Raw genomic sequence first — 25,165 nt, forward strand, 5'->3', positions numbered from 1 at the left:
CTGTCTTACAGAAATTCTTTGGACCTCAGGACCAGCCCACTACACGGCCTCTGTTTCTTCAGACCCGGCTTTTGTTGGGAAGTCCCTACACAGCCTAGTTCTCCGTAGCTTATTTGTTAGCATAGCCCTCTGCCATGTGTCATAGCCACATTTGAATTATGTGTCCCAGGACTGTAGCATCCATGGTAGAAATTGATGGTCAATCCCATTCCAAACTCTAGCTTCCAAGGAACTTAATGTCTTAATTTATAAATGGTAATATGTTCAAAATGTATAAGTATTACTTTCAAAAATATTATCCCCACAGCTAAATTTGAGAAAGCACTTTTTCAGAAAAATATTTTCCACTGAAAAATATGAGTTTATGACTTCATGAAGCAATTTTAAGTTGCTTATGGAGATAAAAGGCAATGGTTAAGGCGCTGTTGGTTCCAGCACACGGATGCTGGGTAATTTGGGGCACATTAATTACCTTTTCGAAGCCTCCGTATCCTCATCTATGAAATGGGGAGAATTATAGCACCTAGCTCCCAGAATCTCTGGGAGGATCAGACAAGACACTGCACGTCCCGCTTTTGGCCCTGTGCTCGGCACACGGCGAGCTGTCAGGAGCGTTAGCTTACATTGTTATCCCACATCGTGTCTGCTGGTGTCTGCCTGCTCCACAAAGCTGAACAGAAGCTGAGGTGTGGGGTGTTAACCCAGAGGTGATTATAGACTTACTGGGATCAGCACTATGATTTTAGAGCTCTGGACTGAAACGTTTTGAATGATAGATGGGGTCAGGTAAGACCCTTCCCAGTGAGAAGTCACAGCTTTGCTTTGTGTCTGATGCCCAGAGGTATCCTTGCATCTATTTCAAAGATGCTGTTATGGGTGGTGATATTTTTCCATTAGTGTAGATGTCACCAAAGAGATTGCCCACTGGCCCATTCCCAACAGGCTAAGACTGCCCTTTCGTTTGCAGCCACAGTAACTATTTGCAGAGGCTGACGATGCTCTTTGATGCTCTGCCTTTAAGACTCCATTTCAAAGGATTCTGATTGCTGGCTGCCAGGTGTACCACTGGTGTCCCCAGCAGCTCACAGCTCCCCTGCCCCTTTTGAAGTTGTGGCTATTACACTGCACAGCCAAGTCCGCACTTTTCTGTGCTCAGGGTCCACGACTGTCATGGTTATGCAATCACCAAAACATCTCACAAAGGCCGTTCATTATCTACCTTGAGCTGAGGCGGAAAGGTCAGCCCTTCACCGGCTCTCTGCATCACTGTCCCCACATACGGCATCCTTCTGCTTGCCTTGCTTACCCTCCTCGGCATTTATGATCCCAAGGACAAAGATTTCTTGTCACAAACGCATACTGTGAATCACAGAGCCGAGAATCCACACAAAGCGGTTAAGGCACAGATGCAGCAGCTTGTGGTTTTTTTTTTGTTTTTTTTTTTTTTTTTAATTTTCCCTTTTATGAGGCGATGGACAAGTGCAACAGAATCCTAATGGGGTAGGTAAAGAAAAAATTCTTCTATAAAATTTAATTACCCACAATTGTTTAAAATTGAAAAAAAAAAAAGAAGATTCTCGGCAAAAGAAGTATAAAAGCACAAGGTGCTGTGCTTCGGATTACAGCCTGCAAGCCGCGGAGCTCGCGCATGCGTGGGGAGCTGATCAGGGACAGCGTTAATGGCATTGATCAGTCCGGGCTGCTGACTTTGATGAGCAAAGGACAAATTTTACACAAGCTGCGAAGATGGCTAACCTTCACGGCATTATTTTTAGCTCTGATAAACAATAAAGAAAATCCTCCTTTCCCTCTCCATGTTTGCTAAATAACTATTGTGCTCTTCTCTGTGGGGTTGGTGCATTTTTCAAAAACAGTTCAGCGATGCCATGCATGAAAGACATCCAAAATATCACCCACCAGGAGATTTCAGCCCAGCAGATATATGGGCGTGTGGGTGCGCCCGGGAGTAATCCCACCACCTCGCCGAATTCCCAGGTTCTGCCGCCCTGAGCCCTTCTCGCTTTAAATTGTATGTTTGTTTTTATGTGTTGGCTTTTATGCTTGGTAAGTTATAACCCTGTAGGGGCAGACCCTAAACCCCATTTAAAAAAAATCAAATTACTTTATACCCTCAGTGCATTCTGCAAATAAAATCGATAAACAGAGGCTTCCCGTGGATTTATGGAGGCTTAGAAAGAAGCCAAGGAGAGCAACAAACTCTGTATCAGACAATGGACACAACTCCTGGTTAATCCTTTCTAGTGGGTGTTTTTCATTAGAAATGCCTCCAAATGATTCATCACATAATTATATTTTGTACAATACCTTCTTTTTTCATAAGTGCATATGATAATTGTGCCGGCCAGTTTTTTTTGTTTTTTAACCTATCTCCCAGTTTATTTGTAGCAGCCTACAACATTGCTTTTCCTTGTGTCCTAATTACTCAGTTGCTCATCATGAGCTGCAGATGTCCCTAGCAAAGCTCACTGTTGTGACTCTTCTCTTGCCCACCGTCCACCAATTCCATTTTCTATGGCAGCCAGAGCTGTGCTGTTAGGATTCTTGTCCCAGTTTCCTTATCCTGCTAATGGTCTTCCCACCTGTTCACACTGGCCACTGTGCTAGGCTCTGAGGGTGTGGATAGAGTTGCTGCCCTTGAGAAACTTACAGTCAAATAGGGAAGAGAAATGAAAGCAGTTGACTCGCAGCATTGGATCTCGGGGAATAGTAGAGCCATTTTTCGCCAATGCTGTCCCCTCCTCCACCCCAATAAAACACTAAAACATATGCAAATAACCTAACATTTTGCCATAGCTAGTAATTTGTTAGATAATACCATCAAAGAAACTTTGTAAGGTAATGATAAATCCACCCTGTACTCACCCATCTCTCTAATCCCCCCTACCACGAATGGAATAATTCCAGTAATTTTCATTGAATCTTCATTTGATTATAACCACAGAGCTGGTTGCGCTCTGGTGGGAAGGAACTATTTAAATATGCTGACAATATCCCCATCATTAGTTTATGGTGGCTTTATTTTTCTCATGAAGCTATAATATATCATGCGTTGTATTTCCATTTAAGTCTATTTCTTTCAATATTCTGAACATTTTAGTCATGTAATGAATGTTTAGGATATCCTGTTAGATAAAGGACCCCATATGCTATAATCAGAATGCTAATTTCTTAAAAATATCATTTAAAAACATTTTGCACATATGCACGTACAAATGAGAATTGAAGGGTGTGCACACAAGCAAATGTGGTTCCAGATGGACACATTTACTCAATTTAGTATAAAGGTATTTTCATATTTCTGAAAACAATGGGTGGTCTAAAATACATTCATGCAATATGGATTAGAAGCCCCCAGTCATATGGTAAGTTGACACCTTTCTTCAGTGTTGGGTTGCGCTAAACTGTTCTAACAAATGGTAGTACTCTTCTGTATTTTTTCCTTTAAGATAAAAGAAACACTTCCACCGAAGTTATGAAAAAAATGGCCAAATCTTTAAAGTTTTTGTAGTAATTAATTACATAATTACCTACAAGGCATGGGGAAGTTAGCAGATAAGTCAAAAGTAGCAAACTGTAAATATTATCTGAATTGCAAGATCACAGGTTGAAGAAGGCCTATGGAAAATCATTTTATTCAATTAATTAAAAACAGCTGCTCACACATTCGGAAGGTGGAGTACATGTACAATGTGTGTTTATCCAAAAAGTAGCTAAAGGTGACAAAGATATATTTATTTTCATTCTGTCTACCTTCTTGGAAATGATTCCCTGATTTTATGAACATTTGTCTAAAGCTTGGGAACATATTGAGAACGTTTATAAAAAATGACATACAGCTCCCACTTTTATAAAAGACACACTTCTATTGATTAGTAAGACATAGATGTCAATACATGTATTTAATTAGTCTACTATATTTTAATTGGGAGAATGATTTTCATTGTTTTTGTGTTTAGAGTGCTTTTCTGTATTTGTCTAACTGAAGTAATATACAATTGTCACATGCATATGGGTTTGAGCATATCAATAAAAGGCTTTTTTTAATACATCCACTTATTATTTGTTGATTGTCTTTTAAAACTATACTTGTTTTTGTAATATGGCTAATATAATTACCAAAATTAATTACAAATAAAAACAATAGTGTACACTTTCCTATTTTCTACTTTCAGTCTTTGATCTATATTTAATTTTTCTTCCCCTTTCCTTATTTGTATTCATTTTGATGCCTATCAATTTGTTTCTCTATTACTGTTATTTTTGCAATTTTCTGGTTCCTTTATAGCTTGCACTACTCTCTTTGATCTGCTTCCCTTCAAGCTTTATTATTGGTGCTGTTTTTCATGTTCTATAAAAAAACATTTTTGCCCCTCTTCACTTTATTCTTTTGATTTAACTCCTTCTTAGAACAAGAACAGACTCCAGCTTTGAGCAAACAGGTAAATGTTTTTAAACGAGTAAGTCCTAAGAATCCTTGGCTTTGCGCTGATGAATAGAAATGGTTGAGAGCCTACTTCAAAGACCCTCAAGAACAAAGAACCTTTTCTGAGGCCACTAACAAATCCACCAATTCCTCCGGACTCATCTTTGCCAAAAGATATGAGCTAATGACAGGACAGAACAGTCTTGTAAGAGTAGCCAAGTAGGCTTGGGAACAAACATATCCTTGACATAATAAGGGGAAAACATACTGTTTATCTCTTTAATAACCATCTTGAGGAAAATTAATGTTACTTTGTCCTTTGTGCAGAACAGTAATTGGATTGTGTGTTTCATTTATATCTGGACAAAGGCCAGGATATTGAAATACTTCTCAGTATTAGATTTTCTTGTTTAAAAATTAGATTTTATTGGCATTCTCTTTCCGAGATTTCTTCATTAAAAGCTTCATTAAACATAAATCTTCTTTTACACAGCAGAAAACAAAATTATTTTAAGGAGGTCATTTTAAAAGTCTTTTGAAAGGGTGGTACTAAGCTTTTTACGGGTGCCTTGTCTCTTCCCAGGGATCTGGCATTCCAGGGATAAAATAATAATTGACTTTGCCTATATGTGTCTATTATTAGTGACATTGATGGTTGAAACTATATAAAAAGTAACCACGTTCTAGAGTCTAAGGCTATTACAAATATGTTTTTAAAAATTCTGGGCTAGGAAGTAGGCTCACACAGGCTTGATTCGATGACACCCAAACTTTGGGGGCCTCTTCTACCTGGGAAGAGATGGAGTCATCCATCAGGGAGAGGGAGTTTGCACAGATACTGTGCTAAAAAGCACAGCTGGGCATTAAGTACACGCATGTCCTGAACTTTGATTATGGCTTCTGAGAAGGAATGAACACACTCATCACAAGGGCAACAGGGAAAGTGACAGGGACATAACTTTCCCACCTTAAAACTTGTTTTCCACTCCTCATTCCCCGCAAAAAATTGGACAGGCTCACTTCTCAGCACTGTGCAACACAATTTTCTGGGCAGAGTTTGTACAAGCCCAGTTTTACCCTTGGTCTCCAGATGCTCCGTGTTTCTGGCTCACGCCTTTCCGCAGGAAGGGAGATAATGAAATGGTTTGTTTTGAAAGGCCTTCCCCACTGGGCTGCAAACTTCATGTGTAACAAAAATAAACAAATACAGTGTGAGATGTCAATAAGGGGTGAGCATAATAAAGAGTGGGACTACCTAGAAGAACTTAAAACCAAGATCTACGTGTCCATGTCGAAAGCCTATAGAGTGAGAGAATTTATTCCGTGATGATTGAAAACTGAGTGTGAAACATTTATCATTTCTCCCAAAAGGAGAAAATAGCAATGAAAAAACCTGGCTGTCACATATGAGCTTCTACTATTTTGTTAGTTTCTACCTATAATCTTTTTTAAGAAAACTGTAGATGAAATGAACCCTTCTTTGCTCTGGACAAGAGTCGGATGGGTGGGAGACGATGACTCGCAAGGCTGAGAAGCGTGCGGGGCTGGGGGCCAGCACTGGGTGTTGAGGAGGAGCACAGAGGAACCGGATTCTGAGGCTCTGGAAATCCGGGTGGGTTGGAAGCGCCATGTTTGGGGAGAAGGTGGAATGCCAGACCTGGATTCTAGGCCAAGTGTCAGCAAGAGTTGAGGTAAGAGGCGAAATGGAACAAGTGGCCCTCAGGAAGAGGTTCCTGGAGAGAGTCTCCAAGGCCACTTAGTGTAGGTTGGCAGCTCTTACAGGGCCTCTGCACTGAGCCCCATGGCGCAAAAGCCAGGCTGTGAGGTGTGAAGCTGGTCCACGCCCTCCCTCCCCTAACCCTGACGCTCAAAGTGAAGCTTCTCTTGGGCTTGCTTGCTGGAAATCTTTTGCTTTCAGGCTGATTTGAGTGAGTCCCCACAAGCACTCCCTCAAACTGTCTCTTCCCCAGGCTGATGCTTCTTTGGGGCTCCTGGTGCGGGCTGCCAGGGTGCGGCGTGGAGAGGGTGGCAGGGGTCTCAGAGGGCACAGGGCGGTTTAGGTCGGGACTACTTCCCAGTGGAAGGATGGGATGGATTGGATGGTTATGAACCTCGGGCAGTTCCTGGCTGCTCCTTCCACACCTCTCTCCTCGCTAAACCTCCTTCCCATGGCTGGACTGGGGAAGTCTAACAGTCAATGCACCTGATAAGAAGGAAAATGGCATAGTCTTGGCACAAGGAGAATATAAGAAAAAAATGTAAAAAGGAATAGCCAAACTGACCAAAAGATGAATAATATTCAGCAGAGAAGTATCCTATGGAGCAGAAAAAATACTAAGGAACTACACAAAAATTAATGAAGCATGCCTTCTCTGAAGGGAGCCCACGAGGCGGAAATGCAACGGGCTGAGGGAGGAGATGGCAAGATGATGGGGTAGTCTCGGAGGGTGGAGAGGGGTCAGAGATACCCAAGTGGACTTGTGCTTGCTCGTACTGGTTTAACTCCAATACAGTGGACAGGAAAAGGGCAGGGTACAGAAGGCCTAAGTGACATGATTAATAAGGAGGGTATGAGTAATACGTACTAAACTCTGTGACCTGCAAATACAGAGTCCATTTCCCTACCCTCCAAACGTCGTGGTTCTTGGAACTCTGGTTGATCAGTATCTGCTCCTTTGGTCGTCCCATCCAGTTTCACAGCTCTAAACACAGTTTATGTGCTGACACCACCGGCTGAACTTCTCCCCTGAGCTCTTGCCTCTTCTGTTCCTCTGCCCACTCCCCATCTCCACGTGGATGCATCGCAGACATCACAGGCTAAACTTGTCAACAATGGAACTCGTGATGCCCCACACCTGCCAAGCAGCTCCTCTCACCGTCACTGCCACATTAGTGAGTGGGAATTCCATTCCAGCTTGGGTCATTCCTCGCGTCCAATCCATCAGCATGCCACGTCAGCTCAACCTTCCAAAATACCCCCACTCCAGCCACCTATCACCACCTCTACTGCTGCCCCCTCATCCAAGCCACCAGCTTCCTCCTCACTGGGCTCTCTGTCCCAGCCCCCTAACAATCTATTCTCCCACTGAGACCAGAGTGATCCCATGTCACTCTTCTGTGCAAACCTGCAAGTGGCTTCCCCTCTGGGAATAAAATGCAAAGTTTTACAATGACCTGCCGCTGTCCCTGTTTCCTCTCCTAAGTGCTGTCTCCCTCTTGCCTCCTCTGTTCCAACCAGCAGCCTCCTTGATTATGCCGGGAACAGTGACTCCTGCCTCAGGGCCTTGGCACGTGCCCTTCCCAGTTGTCCCATGGCACACTCCCACTTTTCTTTCAGATCTTTCCTCAAATGTGGAAACTGTTCTTTAATGAAGACAATATTAGGAATGCTGACTTTCAAGAGCCATGGATGATGAAGGATGGAAACAAAGACTGACGTAGGAGACATGTAACAACAGTGACTGTCTGCATTTGTGCTTTATGCTCTCCCAAGCTCTTCACTATATTTTCTCTAATTATATATTTAAATTATGAGAAAAATACCGTGAGTAGATATTATAATCCATATTTTACAATGGAGCTCAAAAGCTTAAATAAGCTGCCTTATCCAAGGTCATGCAGACAATAACTCCTAGAAACAGGAAGTACACGCTTCACCCCAATCTGCGGCCCCCAGAGGAAGTGCTCTTGCTTCTCTACACTGAAGTTTATTATATAATGCTAATAGTATCTATATAGTAATAATTGAAATGATGATGATAATAATAATAATAGTGAAGATAGCAGCTAACAATTCCTAAGTGCTCCATACAAAGCACTGTTTTAGGTCCCTTAACAGATATTCATTCATTTAATTTTTGCAGAATCCTGCAAGGAAAGTATTATTATTATTTGCAGATTGTAGAGGAGGAGACTGAGTCAGCTCCAGAATAGATAACCTGTTCAAAGTCAACCAGTAGTAAAGGGAGAGCTTGGATTTATAGCCAGATCCTGGGTCCTTAACCACCACCCTAAATCCTTGCTTGGTCTTATAACGCTTTCTCTCTGCTTTTGCTAGACATGCTAGATACAGCGTGCAGCTGGACATAAGTGAATTCTCCAGTTGAGTAATTACAGATCAACTGTATGCAACAAAGATTTCTTGAAGGCATATATAGCTGAAAAAATACCATCTTTAAATTGAGGTTAAATGTGAAAAATTTCAACATAATAACTGTCAGAAGTTGTAAACCAGTTAAGCAGAGGTTTGTGGTTCTTGAAATATACCATTACCACCTTTTCTAAGGTAGAGGTTTTGTCTCTAAACAAGATGTGCAGTATTGCAGATTAAACTTTTCATTTCAGCAGCAGCTCGTATTTCTCCAGGGAGGCTCCCGGCAGGCAGAGGAAAGAGAGCTTGCCTTACCCGGGGTGGTTGTAGGCGATCCGCTTGAACTCGTTGTTCCAGTGAGGTCTCCCATAGAAGGTTTTCTGCTTTAAGCCTGTGATCACATCAGTGTTTTCATCCCAATGTAAAGCTATGTGAATGGCCTAAAGTACAAAGTGTGGGATCAGATGACATTTAGGAAAAAAAAAAAAATGGAAGCCTCTATAATTAAAGGATGAAGTAATTATGCTCATTTGTAGATTTAATACAATTTTTTTACGAGGCTAGAAATGCTTATCATTATTATCAGATATCATCAATTTTGCACTTTAGGGCAAGCATCCTATCTCATTTATCTTTGTATGGGGACTTATGAGAACAAAGTGCCTCCTTGTACTTACTTAGTAGGTATGCGGTAACATTAACCCGAAAGAATATTTTCTTTAAAAGGACAAGAGTGATAAAGTAAATGTGGCTAAGAAAAAGCAAGCACTAAATGACTTCCTTTTTTTTTGCTGCCAAACTTCTCAAAAATTAATCCATACTTGCTGTCCACCTTCCCTTCATATTATATCCTGGGGATTGGAGAAGGGCATTGCCAGATTAAAGTGCAATGAGATGTCCAGGGAGAAAGTGCATCTTACGTACAATCAGATCTGCCTAGTGGGTTGAAACGGTTCAATGTCTGCTGTCTGCTTTCATGTGCTAGGAGGATGTTGAGTCTGGCAGGTAGGATGTGGTGGCCAGAGCCTAGCAAGGGGCGTGGCGGGAGCTCTGTGCCCAACCATCTGCCTTCAAATTAAGCAAACCACCCAGGCAACATGGCGCTAGTCATCAATAAACAAGAGATCAGGGCATATCAATCCCTCGTGATCAGTTTTTAAGTTGCTGCCATTTGTTTTAGCCCCTACTGCATTCTGGTAACTACCTTGCTTCTTACCTCTGGGGAGCTGTGGCCCCTGTTGTATTCCCAGCAACAGCTCTTGAGCACACATGTTTTACCTATTGGTGCTCAATTTGCTCTCACCCTCTGACTCTTCCCAATCCTGGCCAGCTCAGGTGACAACCCTGCTGGGCACAGCTCATGTCCCAGGTTCCCTGCTGCCTTCCCTGGCTGACCGTCTCACCTGTCTAAGAAAGCAGCTGAGGCTAGGGAGGTTCAGCCGGGAATAATGGAAGTGCCTGAACAGGCCAGCAGATAATGGCAGACTGCATCTCAGAAATGGCAGGGCCATTAATAGAAAGGAGTTTGGGAATAGCACTCCAGGCAAAGAGAGGGTGGGGGAAAATGGCAGGGGGTGTCAAGTGATGAGTCAGGGAGGGGGAATAGCATGAGCAGAGACAAAGATGTGGGAGAATGAAAGGGCACGGTGTGATGGGCCAGTGCGTATCCTGGCTGCTCTGGGGCTGAGGAAAATGACGGGGGTAGGACAGGACCAGTGTGTGGGAGTCAGCCTGGGAAGAGGCTTAAAGTACTTGCGAAGAAGTTTGGGCCTGATTTCAGACAAAAAAGGACCTTCCCTACTTCCGTTTGTGGTGCAGCCAATGACTGATGTTCAAACATTTGGAATTATATTTGTTCCATATTTTTCAGCCCAATGTTCAATTAATCTCCAAACTCTGTTGATTTGCCCTTCATAATACCTCTTCCATCTGTCCCGTCTGTTCATGTCATTTTGCCACTTTAGGTTGTTGAATTCAGCTTAACAACTGGCTATTTCTAAAACAGCCTCTTGATTCTTTACTGACAGAATGCACCAATTATTTTTTCCTTAAATGTTGAGATTAGTGATTTCCTGTCTGAAATTTGGGAGTCTAAATAATTTCTGACATGTCATGGCAAAAATTTAAGAAGACAAGTATTTTAATTTACTTGTATTTAGGAAAAAAAAATTATCTTTTATAGCACACTTTTATAGTGGCAGAGACGGGAGGGGGCAGGGTTGTGTTGTCACAAAATCAAGTTCAGTGCTCAGTTATGAGAACTCAGTGTCAACCCCCAATGACAGGGAAAGTCTAGGCAGGTACTTGGGGTCAGTTGGCTCTAGAACTAGAAGAGCAAGCATGGTTCTAGGAAGCAAAAGACAAAAGCTGTGTCCGTCCTTCGCCAAATGGATCATCAATTAAAAATCCTACTTGAATAAGGAAAATGTTTGTTTGGAAAACTTAATTAACACTATATAATTCATTAAGATGTTTCAAGCCTAGTTTCCAAGGCATCTACATTTCAAATTATCCCAAAGGATTAAATATTTAAGTAGGACTGCAACTAAGACCATAAACATTCATTAAGCTACTGGATTTCTAGCAAAGTCTTATTCATTTTCCCAGAAGTACAGACTCAAATTACAGTGATGTTCTATAGGGCCAGTGAATGGTATGTGTGTGTGTGTGTGTGTGTGTGTGTGTGTGATACACACACAAAGCATGTGTTTGTAAATTTAGTGATTAATGAAAATCCCCTGCACTCAAACACACTTTTCTTAAAAGTATATATCAATAATAGGAGCCGCAGAAGTGCCAATTAGAATATACATTGCATAACCTAGTAATCACTTCATTGTTAATTCTCAGATTTGAGGAGTTAAAATGGATTAAAATGTAATAGTTATTTGATATTATCAACATTGAAATACTACCATTGTCCATATTTTGACATACATTATTTTTGGTAAACTCTATCTTAATATTTCATTAATACAATATAGAACGGCTGCCAAAACAGAAGATCATCTTGGTCTTAGGCAAATAAACATAGGTGTACACAATTTCTAAGAACGCCTTAAGAAAAAGAAATCTCTAGACAAATCATGTATGTATAATAATTATTTTCTGTAAATGCTCACATACTTTAGACTACAAAATGTCAAATGTAAACACCTTGGAATCTTTTCTGTTTTACTCTGAACAGCTCAAAGCATAGAATTAGAACCAATTAGGAAGTCAACAAGACAATACAGCCAATCAGTGATATTCACTGAATGTCACGCTTAAGAGGACAAACGCAAATTTATTTGGGATTTCCAACCTCTGGATTGTCTTCCATTGCCCAAGCGTTCCACTCCCTCAGCAAGTTAACTGTAGGTCCTTTTATTGTCACAATCATCTGAACAGTGCTTTCTAATCTGGTTTTATTTCATTCTCCTTTCCTTTTTAAGAACATGAAAAGAATTCTTTCATGCTATCAGAGAAATACACAGTTCTTTATTGAAATTGTTCCTCTTCTGTTTGCTCTATATTACATGAGTCAGTTAATATTGCTTGACTCTTATCAATACCTGATTTTCATCCCAGCCAGTGAGAAATATGTGATAACTCAGAAAGTGAGTTTTCCCTTGCTCACTCATCCGTGTTTCCAGCGACAGTAAGAGATCGGCAAACCACTCAAAAGCGCTCGCATCCCGGCAAATCCAGTAGAAATACACCTGTCAAGAGAGAAGGTGAGAAAACTGATCTGTCCCTCTTTTCATAATGTGCTGATAATCGCAGACTACTTTATCTCCATTAAATTATTTGAGCCCAACTGGGCAGTTCTGCAAAATAACATGCTTTTTTTTCTGCCAGTGAACAGTCACACTGTGATTTCTTTTGAAAAAATTCACATTGTGTTTGAAAAAGCCCAGAGTGAATTGAGAGAGTTAGGAGCCTGTGGGCCGTGCCAGTTTCTCTGGATGAGGATCAACTCTCCACATTTCTGGCTGTGCTGCTTCTGAACGAGATTAATAATCATAACTAGCTGTGCCTTTCACTGTTCCCCAAGGGGGATAAACTGCTAGACCAGCCTCCTTCATCTTTACTTATGACCTAAGCTCGGGATTTGAACTCTTCTCTCCAGAGACCCTGAAGGCTTGGGCACTAATCCACTTCACCAGTCACAGCCTCTGGAGAGTAGAGATTATGGTAATTTCAGAATCAAGCTGCACAAGCCAGAAATTTCCTCTCGGCAAGACATATCGATGTCCAAGAAAGCTGGTGGGTGGTGCCTGTCTGGGTGTCAACTGCTCTAATGAAATTATGTTTAGGAAGAATTTCTTTTTTTTAAACTCTGTGTTGAGCAAACGGTATGTGCAAGAAATAGTTTGGGTTTGCTAAAATAAAGGCTTCAATTGTGTTTTGAGTTTCTAATGATTGTATGTAGAAGAAACCACAGGGGCTAAATCTATTAATTCTACCGCTTTTTCTCACACTCCTGCCCCTGGCTGCCCACATCTCTCTCCTGTACCTTCTCCCCAAAGAGATGTCTCTGTGGCTTAATATCTGTGAGGGGCTGGTCTAGATTCCAGGTGCGGCTGGTCTACCGCCACCCGGAAGCGTATCATCCAGGGGTCAGTGTTCTCTTCCCTCCCTCCCTGCCAGCCAGCTCGCAAGCTCGCAATCATACAATCAGTGCTATGGATGAGATTTAATTAATAGATCAAATTTATGAGAAAAAAAAATCACAGAATATATTTCAAGGCTAAACATCTTGTCTATTCTCTTTAGGTTTATGCAAGAATTTATACTATTAACAGTCTGGAAGAGTAAAAGGTGGTGAGAATAAACTTTTTTTTCTCAAGAATCAGAGCCTATGTATTTGTTGGACAGCTCCTGTTCGGAAGGGCACTTAAGATATTAATTCCAGGACATATAATCCTTCAGTCTCTAGGCGTGATGACCTTCTCTTCTCTTCCTGACTCTCCTCCTGTCTTGGAGCTCACCCTCCAGCCAGCGGGCCTGTGACGCAGAACCGAGCCAGCGGTTCCCTCTGGTGAACACCCCGTCAGTCCCCATGAGTAGGTGGTCGTGTTCACGCGTGTGTCCACTGATTCAGCAACTCTGTATTGAACGCTTACTTTACGTCAAGACTGCTCTAGGCTCTGCAACTATAAAAGTGAACAAGAGAGGCAAAACATTCCCTGTGCTTTTAGAGTTTGCATCTTAAGAGGAGGAGGAAAGATGGTAAAGAGGTAGGATATAGAATATGCCAGAGGGTGGTAAGCGCTATGCAGAAACACAAGACAGGGTGGGAAGGGTTGCAGAGTTAAGTGGAACAGTCAAGGGCGGCCTCAGTGAGAAGGGGATGTTGGCTCAAAGGCCTGAAGGAGGCGAGGGAGTCGCATGGTTAGGGGAAGAGCTCTCTAGATGCAGGAGGGTGTGCAGAGGCCCTGGAGTGGGGCCTCTCAAGAGGGACCAGGAGGCCACGTGGCTGAGCCTAGTGAGGGAGGGAGAGCAGCAGGAGACGAGGTGGGTGCAAGGCTGGCGGAGCCCGGATGCTGTCGGGCTGGAGGGTGTCGAGCAGATGAGGTCCATGATCCGAGGCCTTTGGAAGGGTCCCTCTGGCTGCTGTGTTGAGAATAGGCTGGAGGATGTAGGGGGCCAGGGAGGAAGAAAGGAAGCCAGTTAGGGGGCAAATTTTATATTCTATGTTGGTGATGAATACCGCTATCTTCTTTCTTTTCACTTTGTGTAATGCCTAATCTAATTTTTTCTTTGTAAATCTTAGCTCTCACTTTGACTTGCTTTGCTCCTGGTGGAAATGGAAGATCTACTGACTGAATTGAATACCGCGCTAACCAGTGCACCTCGCCTTCCTTCCTGCCCTTGGCAAGTTGTTCTATCTCAGACCATTAAGGGTGGCGTAGAGCAAACATCATTGACTTCTTTTCTCTATTTCCCACTCTTTAAGGAACATGCTTAAAATACATTCATATGTGGATAATAAGCCAAAACATCTGCTTTTTCAAAAAAAAATTTTCAATTTCAAATCCAGTCCCAATCGTCCTTACTTGAAAACTACCTACATCGTAGCTTCCTCCACACATGAACCTTGATCCTTTCAGAGAGAAATCCTCCCTGTCCTTACTTTCTTGTGGCCTAGCTGTGTGTCAGCGTTCTCAGGGCTTGTCAAACCTTTTATAGTTTTTGCTTCCTTGTAATGGCTTTGTGTGTTTTTCCCTCCGTAATTGACTTGCAGGTGACACGGGGCAGCTTTGGTGCAAGAGGCTACGGAGGAAAAATGGATAGGCTCAATAGCAGTGCTTCAGGAAGAAAAAGAAAAAAAGAGGCTTTGAACAGAAGAAAAAGGTATTTACTTTGACTCTCTTTCATCTTTCTAATGGTGGGGGACACTCACTGGGAAGGGACATAAGAGTTCCACCTCTGCATTTCGTCCCGCAGAAAGGACCTGGTCAATAGTGGAACAAGTGTCCCAAACAATAGGTTATAACTCTGTGATCTGCGATTTTTAACACCCACCTCACCTTAGTCTCCAAAAATAAAGCAACCCTAAAATCGGTTACCTGTATAAAGCATGGCTTTCAGAATTCTACAGCTGATATCACGGGCCAAAAATACTTAAGGTCACTTTAAAAGATTTTATTAAACAGAAAGTCATCTTCAGTAAAATAACAAAAAGTTCTGAACCTTCATAGTAATAAAGTTATTATTATTTTTTTTTGCAGGACTCATCCCACATATTCCTGTAGCTACAGTGGATGGGCAGATTACTTAGGAGACCATGCTGGGACTGGGTCACAGGGTTGGTGGTTTCTGTGTGCTGTGGCCTGGCAGAGGCCTTCATTGTCACATTGTGACAGGCACCAACGATCAGATCAGACTCCACTCAGACATGTCCATTCACTGGGGGCCCGGGTCTGAATGACACTCAATGCCGAGCTCTCTGTGTGCCCCACCTCATTGCCATGTTCCCTGAAGCCTGGACTTCTCTTTAAGAATTCTTCAGCTGTGTATGTAGACTAGGTCAAAGTGATCTGGGGCCAGCAGGAAATTGACCTGTGCTTTTACTCGAGACAGGGTCTCACACGGTTGCCCGGGCTAGAGTGCAGTAGCATCATCATAGCTCACAGCAACGTCAAACTCCAGGGCTCAAGTGATCCTCCTGCCTCAGTCTCCTGAGTAGCTGGGAGTACAGGTATGCACCACCATGCCTGGCTAATTTTCCTATTTTTTATAGAGACAGGGTCTCATGCTTGCTCATGTTGGTCTCGAATTCCTGGCCTCAAGCAATCCTCCTGTCTCAGCCTCCCAAAGTGCTAGGATTACATGCATGACCACTGAGTGGAGCCAATTTTTGATAAATAATTCCAGAAAATGAACTGAGAGGAGCTACCAATCTATTCTACTACCAGAGCTCATGGACTCTCCAATGAGAGTTTAATGCTTTCAGGCTATTTTATCTCAGAAGTTGAAGCCATATCTTGAATAGACATCCACAAACACAGGCAGAGGACACTTCCATAAACACAACCTATATTTCTTCAGATCCAAAAGCAATCGCCAGAAGATGAAATGCAAGAAAAAATATTTGTCTACGCATTTATGTAAGGCCCAGAACCCCTCCAAAGAAGGCAGGTGTACACGAGGCGCAGGTTCAGGGTGTAGCAGCGTAGTGCGGTAATCAAACACTGTGAGCCTGTGAGTCCCACACCCTGCTGGCTCCATCACCCAGCAGCTGTGTAACCGGGCACAGGCTGTTTAACTCGAGCCCATATTACCACGTATGTAAAGTGGCGATAAACACAGAACGGCAACTCATGAGCTTACTGTGGGGATGAAAGGATACGGTTTATTGAAGCATTTAGCACGACATCTGACAGACACATTAAGTGCTCTGAAGACATTAGCTGCTATTGTCACTATCCTCATTGTCATTTGGAGGAGCTTACAGAATGAATACAATATATTATATTATGGAGCAAAGGGGGACATTTGCCTGGTGTGGGGTGTGTTTCCACTGGTCACTCCTGAATGATAGAGATGGTAGTCATCGAGAGGAGGTAAAGGCAAACTTTAGCGCCAATTTCAGAATAAGAATCTCAGCGTCCATTATAAAGACATAGCCTGTAAAAAGGAACCTCTTCACTAGGGAACGCGCACCCCAGGCTCCGTGTGTGCTAAACCCACGTGGAGGCATTTTACAGGGAGCCAGGGGGGTCCCTTGTCCAAAGCTTCCCCCAAAAGGAAGGCCAGTGGGTCGCAGTGCCACCTGCCCCCTCCTGGGCAGCACATCTCTGTCCCCAACGCTGTATGAAAGAAATAACAGAGCAGACAGAAGCTCTAAACCGGAGGGCTGACAAAGGTTCTGCAAAGAGGGAATCATACTATTTTCCAAAAAGAGGACTTTCTGTCCTGCAGAGATGAAGACTGCGACTGATACTGAGAAAATATACTACATCCTCACTAAATGGTCGCTATTATTGTCCCAGCTCTTATGTTGTTGTTGTTGTTGTCAAGGTAATCCTGCATGAATACAATGGCACACGGGAGGAAATACAAGAAGTATTTCTTCGTATTGATAAGCCCCCCTGATGTGTAAAACTTCTAGTTTTAAAGTGATAAAATTATAAAATTGTTTCTCCGGTTAACCATTATAAGACTGAGACCAGCCTTTCTCAATCACCTTTTGTCCTTAAGACTTGTTCTCAAAGCCTGTATCCTTAATCTTAACTATTTCCTGACCGTAGTGCTGCTTTGCACTGTGGCTGAGGACTGACTTTTTTTGTGCCTCAGTGTGTTCTAATTACAGACAATCCTTGTTGGACAATGGAAACATTCATTAGTAGTAGAATGATTCAGTAAATTGTGGGCTACCCATACCATGGAATACTCCGAAGGCACGAAATAAAATGAAATCGATCATTAGGTATTGTCATTGAAGGTGCTCTGAGTTGTGCTGCAAAGGAAAACAAATACAAAACAAATCATACATCTCTCTGCCTCTCCCTCTCTCTCTCTTTCTCTCTGTGCACGCACACCTCTACTTCTGTAGAATTAACACCCCGTGCCTATGCATATAGGAATGTGTATGTAAATGTATGGAAAGGAATGGAATGAAATGCACCCAACTGTTTAACCGCGACCTCCTTGGGGAGCAAAGTCAGGGAGGTGGTTAGTTTGGGGAGGGAGGTGAATGAAGGCAGATTTTCCAATGTTTGTATGTTTTATTTGACTCTTTTATAAAAAGACTGTAGTCATGTGAATAATGAACCATTAGAAATATTAATACTGGGCACCTCCCCACAGAGCAATGGCGAGGCCTGGTGGGGTACCGAAGCCTTTGGAGGTTGCCCCGGGAAACAGGAGAAGCACTGGCTGCTTTAGGAGATGCGCGGCCCCTCCTGAGGAGGCCAATTGATCACAGCGCTCTGCGGTGAGCAGACAGGATCGATGCCAGAAGTAGCCAGAGCTCCAGTGTGAGGGAAAGTGAAAGTAAATAATTTCTCCAACAAAACAGATTAAATTAAATGCATTTTTCATTCATTAGCAAAGAGGGCAGGGCCTCCTTTGTTTTATTCATATATTTAAGCAGTGTATGGATTTTTGTCTTTCTTGGCCTCTTTTCCTTGTTCCCACCGGCCCGTGCTGTCTTTTTATTTGAATTATCTGTTTATTGTATTAGGTTAAGAACCTAAAGGCCATTTTGCATGGGACACACTATAAATACCCATTATCATGGTTATGTATTATTGAGCTGATGAAGGAAGACAATTTATGAAGAAATTAGATTATCTCAGTTTTTCTATAATCTATTTTATTGTAGTCTGAAGATTACATATGCAGTTAAGAAAACGAACCAAATTTTCCAGTTGCCGGTTCTCTCCGTGCTGTCTACGCAGCTGTGGTATCAGGGAGAACTAAAATGTGTGAGCCAATCTATTTATGTCAGCAATCACCCCCCTCCTCCCCATTGACACGCACCTATTTCATTCATCATTTTGACAGTTTGCACAAGCAAACCGTCCTAATTTTTTTTCAAGAGCTCTTTTCACAAATTGAGTGTGATGTAGAATTAATCATACCCGTTAGTCAGGAGGTGGAGGACATTTATTGCTACAGGGCGTTTATACCCCTCAGCAACCGGCTTCCTCTGTATTGTGGCACTAAGAATTCTCAGCCACCCTCATCCCTCCCTCGTCCCACAGGGGTACAATGTTCTCATCTGCCGCCGATGCGGTGAAGTTTGGCTCGTATTTCTGTGTTGAAAACAGTTCTTTAATGTATTACATACAACCTTTGTCCGTTTTCAGCACGGCAAGCCATCATTCTACTTATTGTTATTTTGTGTTCTCAGGATGTCTCCTCCTGACCACTTCTCTCCCTTCTTCTCCCCACCACTCCCCATGTCTTTAAAATTAAAAGGTCTTGAAAATAAAGACATTTTAAAATGTCAGCTTCGAACAGAAAGTGCTACTTATGATCCTAAGGAAAGCGTCTTACTGGTTTTGCTCCTTCATTTTATTTAGAACTTTTCTAGAATAATGAGGCACAGGAGAAGGGTAAAGAAGATACAGTCTGCCATGCTAACAACTGAGAAAACTTTGGTGCAAATTTTTTACTGCAACTTGAGGCTTGTATGTAAAAATGTATGCCTTATGCCAACTGGTATTTTACACATGGAGGAGAAAATCCCACCTAATTGCAGTTAACCATTTAAGCTTAAAATTCCACCTCTAAGCGCCTATGCTGTTTCCCAACCCCGCTGTCCCCTTTCCTTGTTACAAAAGAGAAAAATCTGAAAACTATAGCCCAGACCTAAAATTGTGAAGATGCAATCTGTGCTGCTTTGCTCAGCTGCACCTTAAAAATTACATAGATGCTGACAGTTTAGTGGAAGTGGTATTTATATCTCCAAGGCATGTGGGCAGCACTGACAAATATTAGTTGCATGAACCTAATGAAAGCTGTACCAAAACAAACACAAAGTTGCTTTAAAAGACAGAAGCTTCCCAAACTTGTTCTCATGCTTGCAGACTCCGAGGAATTGGATCTTAAGAGTAATTTTCAGTCCAAACTTTCTGTAGCAGGAAAACTTCACTTCTTTCCCCAAAGAGCTTTGAAGTGGAAATCAGAAACGTCCTCTCCAGTCCTGACTCAGTGGCTAACCAGCTGGGTGACTTTGGACAGATACACTCCCACTCAAAGGACATATGTTGCCTTTCATGGTAACAGGCAAAGCTAGGAGAGTAGGGCCTTTCAGTTATCTTAACGATCTATGCTTTGGCTGCCTTTCCCATATGCCATGATTCCAGCCTTTATTTTCAGCTGAGTCTTGTCCAAATATTCCCTCAAATTTGTCCAAGTTATGAAAGCATTGTCTTTTTATTTCCTACTCTATGGTTTCTGTTTTTTTGAATACAGACCAATGTCCCTGTTTTATGATTTTGTGATTTTAGGCATCCCGCTGAAACAGCCTTGACAAAACCCACAAGTAGGGCACACGAATAACAATGGTCTGGTGAGAAAGGAGGCAGTATTAAGATTGTCTCCTCTATATTTGTAGTAAAATAATTGGTATCTACTATTTTAGTTATAAAATTACTGAATGGTCTTTTTGGTTAAATAAAAAATGAATTATCTTAGTAGCCTTAAATTTTACAGAAAAGTATACAGAAGCAAATGTTGATTCTTTTGGGCATGTAGACATTTATTCACTCATTGATTTATTCAATGCTTATAGAATATATATACATTATTATGAAAATATCCAGAGAAATCACATTCAAGGAGCTCACAGTCTGCTAGGGAAATAAAGTTGTTTGTGAATCTTAATACAGGAGAGAAAGATAGATGACGTAACAGAAGGACAGCAAAGAAGCAACGGAGCTTGAGAGAAGGGAGAGGTTATTCTAGGCAGAGTGTGAGGAGAGTGGTAGGTTCGCGTGTGAGTATGAGAGGGGACTCAACAAATATTGGCTTGGAGAGTAAATGACTGAACATGGGACACGTATCCACCATCGGCTCCACGTGAAGCATGATGTGGCTTTTAGTGTAATGAAAACCAGGAAGCAGTGGGCCACCTCCCTAAGGGGCTTTTATTTGGTAGACGGCAAGAGGGAAGGAAGAGCTTAGGACGGCTGAGAAAGCATCACAAACCATAACAAAGCATGCTGTGAGGTCCAAATAGCCAAAACAGTGGCTCTTTTGCTTGCTTTGTTGAACATATTATGGTGCAGAGGAAAGAAGATGGGCTTTGGCCCCAGAAGGACCTAGATTCACATGCTAGTTCTAATATTTTTTTAGTTCTCTGTGCTTCAGGGTCCTCATTGGTAAGCTGAGGATATTACTTATCTGAATAAGTTATTATGACAGTTCAATAAGATGATGCTATCATTCCTATTAGTTTTGTGAGCTAGTTTCAGTTTTCTTGTCTGTAAAATGGGAATAAAAATAGCAAGTACCTTAAAAGGATGGCAAGAGATAGTGTCTATAAAATGCCCAGCTTCCCACCTGTTAGGCAGTCAATGCTTGATAAATCTAGGCTATTAGTAGTAGTGATACTAGTAATCTATTTATACCTTTGGCAGATATAATGAACATGTATGTCCTTTTGTACACTTGCACAGTAATTTTCCACATCATCTATTTGTCTTATTTGGTATTAAAACTCCCCGTTGGATACGGATTCTTATTTCTTCAACGTGTGGGTCAGGAAACCCAGCTCGGAGAGGTGACCTGATGCACTGAACATTACCTTTTAGCGAGGGTGGAGTCAGGCAGGTTCTCTGACCAGGAACCCAGTGGCCTTCCTATAGTACCACACTGGGGCTGCAGGAGGAGGTGGGAGTCACGTCTCCCGTGTGCTGCTTATGGCATGGAAAGAGCCATATGGACCTGAGTTTGGACCCTGATTCTGCCTTGGATTATCCCATGTATTTTCAGGAAAGTCACTTTAATCTCTCTAAGCTTCAGTTTCCTTATCTGCAAAACAGGCCTTGTATTATTTACTTTATAAGTTTATTGGGGGAGACTATAAAAATCAAATGAGAAACATATGTCAAGCACCTGTCACTTGGAAACTCATGAAATAAGCAATTTTACTCTTTTTTCTTCATTGGGAAAGCCCTAACTTTAGAGATCTTCTGGTCTGGCATTGTCTGCAGTGCTTCACAGAATACTGTTCCTTGCTAGGTGTCAGGTGAAGAAAAGTTCTGTGGCTGAATAAGCTTGGGAAGGAGCAAAACTCGATGAGGCTCTTTTCCGCAGGACTTATTTAATAGGCTAGTGGACAACATGAGTCTTCTAGAGCGGGGTGTTGTAGGAGCATTCCTAAAGTTCCTTGGACCACAGAATTCCCTTTAGTGGATCATGTCAGGTGACAAGTGTCCCATAGAACATGCACTGGGACACGCTGATGAGTTGAGCATCTCCCTTTGGCAGATGAGGAAACTGTAGCCAAAGAGTCAACCAGAGAAGTGGCAGGACCAGGACTGGCACCACGCTTGCCTGGCGTCCTGGCTCCTCCTGTGTTCACACTGCTCGGGGTCAGCAGGGCTCCTGGCCTACTTGCTCTAGTGCCTGCTGCTGGTCCTAGGAGGGCCAAAGAAGGGGATGGAGTCTCGAGGTAGGAAAAGGAGGAAGAAACCCTGGAGGCATCTAGCTGGAGAGCATATAAGAAATGACAAAAAGGAAATTGGCCATTGGATGGCAATATCAAATAAACAGGCCAACATCCCAATCATGGCTTCTTGTTAAGAGCCCGAGTCCAAAGCAAAGGAAGACATTGAATTACACACTTGCAACCGTGGTATTAAGGTAAAGAGACTAAGGAGAAGGCTTCCTGTTAATATCACTAACTACAGCCCAGTCACATAGCCATTTGCAGCCTGTCCATATTTTATTGAGATGAGCAATTACATGTCCTGTAATGGCAATGAAGCAATAAAATTTATGTCTTGTCATCTTTAACAAGATTAGACATAACCCTACTCATAAATGTAATACCGAGTGGAGATTTTTAAGAACATAAGTATAGTTAAGGATCCTTGAATTTATCCCTCATAGTTAATTAAAATCCTCCCCAAGAATCGACAGATGATAGATATAAGGACATTGAACCTTTTAATCCACGGAAGGGTGAACTAATGATTTTTCCATACCTTACTCAGCTTCAGCTGGGTCTGTGAATCACAGCATTGGTACCATATAGATTTCAGAAGAGCGGCGAAGGGAGTGACTCCAATTCCTGCAGCAATGCACACGCTCACCGGATAGTGAAACACATCTGTCAGAGTGGCTCCGAAGGGCCCGTCCACCGCCAGCCTGGAATCACAGAGTGCAGCCTGTTTGACCTTCAGAACACCTTGCTTTTGAACACAAAACATCCTGAGCTGGTGCTTTTATAGGACATGTTTGCGAATGTGTGCAGAGAGGTGGACTCTGTGCTTGCGCATGCCCTAACTGGAAAGCTTGGGTTTAGCATGAGGATTTTGTGGCCTGCTTCACGGGGAGATAGCCAGGTAGTCCGGGCCCGGGCGCCATTCATGGAAGGACAAAGCCTGACATACCTAGATATTGCTCAGGCCTCTTCCATGTGGCCTGCTCTTCTTATAGTTCTTAGAAGTTCGTTTTGGCTCTAAGTGTCATAAAAGCATAGAGGAAGAGGTCTTGCCGCCCCTGGCCCCCAGCTGCCATCAGAGGGAAGAAAGCAGAAGCATCAAGGTGGTTTAGGAGGCTTGTCATAATGCAATTCTCCCCTGTTTTCATTTGTTTGGTCACACATCTTAGTTTGTTTATATAATTTTAGTCTAATGGAGCCATTCATTTGTAATAAATATAATTTTGAAATAATTTGTCAGTTATGTGGAACTTCTAAAACCCATTATTTTCGATTATGCTAACTCTAAATCAGTGGTAATTAGGCCCAGGGCAGCACTGATGTTTTGTCTTTGCTTAGCAAATTTTTCTTCATAAGGATAAAGCATATTCATTGAAGAAATAAGATGATCCTCCATGGACTGGCCTCTGGATTCTTCTCCATTTCTCCTCACCAGCTCGCCACATTGGCTTTTCTTCCATTTCCTAAAATACATAGTGCTGGCTTCTGCCACAGGGCCTTTGCATGTGATGATCTTCTCAGTTGGAAAACTGCCTTAATTTTTCCCCTTTCTCCTTACTTGGTTAATAGTTACCCTTCTCCTTGATCTTATCCCAATCATCCTTTCCCAAGGAAGCCTTCCTGAACCCCTTAGACTAGGTTAATTCCCCTTTTATATAACTTATGGCACCACATTCTCTTCCTCTGTAGTCCTCAGCATAGGTATAATTTTGCAATTTTTTTTGTGTATGCATGATTTGATTTGTGTCTGTCTTGAGCTATAAGGTCTACAGAAGTAGGAGGCAGGTCTGTCTTTGTTCACTGCTTTATCCCACTGCCCTCCAACACGGAGTTGTTCAGTAACAATGGGTTGAATAAATTGTAAAGGGAATGTTTAAAATATTTCAGTCAGCAGAATGTATTAAATAACCTCAACTAGTCCAAAGCATCCATTTACATATGAATGAAGATATGCTAATTAAAAAGTGTCTAAGTTATTCATAACCATTCCCTAAGGGGTGTTTGTTGAAGGCGTTCGAGGTTGGCCCATTTGGGCTTTACTATGTGTTCATGAAAGTTCAATTGGGTTTATTTTAAAATATTCTATATGCCAGACTTCCGAATAATTCAAATTAACTCTCTTTGAGTTAATATTAATTAATAAGGCTTTATTACATACTGATATATGGAAATGGAAGAATAAAAATAAAAGGTCATTAACCAGAAAGGGTTAGTATCTTAGCCCACCATAGGTTATTTTTATAAATAATTAAAGGGCATTGAGAGAGAGAAAAAAACCTGTCCATGGATTAAAATGTCTTACTGTTCATTGTCTTTGTAATTAGTCATATTTGAGATTTATTTGACAATGATGTAAAACAATATCAATTAAACCCAAAGAAGAGTTATGTCACATAATCCACAGAAATATATGCAATAAACACATTTCTACACAGTTAGAATTGAGAATCTAAACTGAAAGCTACAGAAGAAAATATTTAGTCCAATTTTCCTACTAATACAATAATCCTTCCTTCCACACTCCCAAGAGCCCACCATATTCTGATGCTACACTGCAGGGCACACCTTGTCCCATTTAGGGACAGTTCTAAGTATTAGACAATTTTTTTCTCATGTCTTACAGAAATCTGTCTTCGGACAACTCTCACCTTTTGTCTTCCTGAGAAGCAAATTCCAGGTCTTTTTCCTTTTCTGCATCTCAGGCCTTTAAAAAGTTATCGTAGCTATCATGACACTCCAATTGCTCCTTTTATGGAACCAAATCTCTACATTCCTCAAGACCTCTCAAAATCTGAATCAGTTTCCTTTGCACAAATTCTTTGTTTATAAGTTTACTTAGCTACCCCTGCCTTGATCTATTATAGATATGGAGTTTCTAACAATGCAGCTTAAATGTCTCATCTTCCCAGTGTCCAGGACTCCTGGACCGGCCGGCTCCTGGTTGGGTGTGGTTAGTGCTTCCCCGACTGCGCTGCCCTCTGGTCTTTCTCTGCACTGACAACAGCTTACTCCTCTCACCATC

General features: G+C 42.0%; 1 protein-coding gene across 1 annotated transcript in view; it reads right to left on the minus strand.

Annotated features, from left to right (window-relative positions):
- Positions 1 to 25,165, minus strand: part of NOX3 (NADPH oxidase 3) — a 53,618-nt gene that overhangs the window by 1,293 nt on the left and 27,160 nt on the right. The window contains exons 11-13 of the mRNA XM_012646787.1: positions 22,685 to 22,847; positions 12,089 to 12,235; positions 8,850 to 8,974 (exon numbers count right to left, since the gene is read on the minus strand). Coding sequence (XP_012502241.1) covers positions 8,850 to 8,974; positions 12,089 to 12,235; positions 22,685 to 22,847 — 435 coding nt within the window. The remainder of the gene's footprint in view (positions 1 to 8,849; positions 8,975 to 12,088; positions 12,236 to 22,684; positions 22,848 to 25,165) is intronic.

Source organism: Propithecus coquereli, unplaced genomic scaffold (genome assembly GCF_000956105.1).
Source record: "Propithecus coquereli isolate 6110/MARCELLA unplaced genomic scaffold, Pcoq_1.0 Scaffold25, whole genome shotgun sequence".
NCBI lineage: Eukaryota > Metazoa > Chordata > Mammalia > Primates > Indriidae > Propithecus > Propithecus coquereli.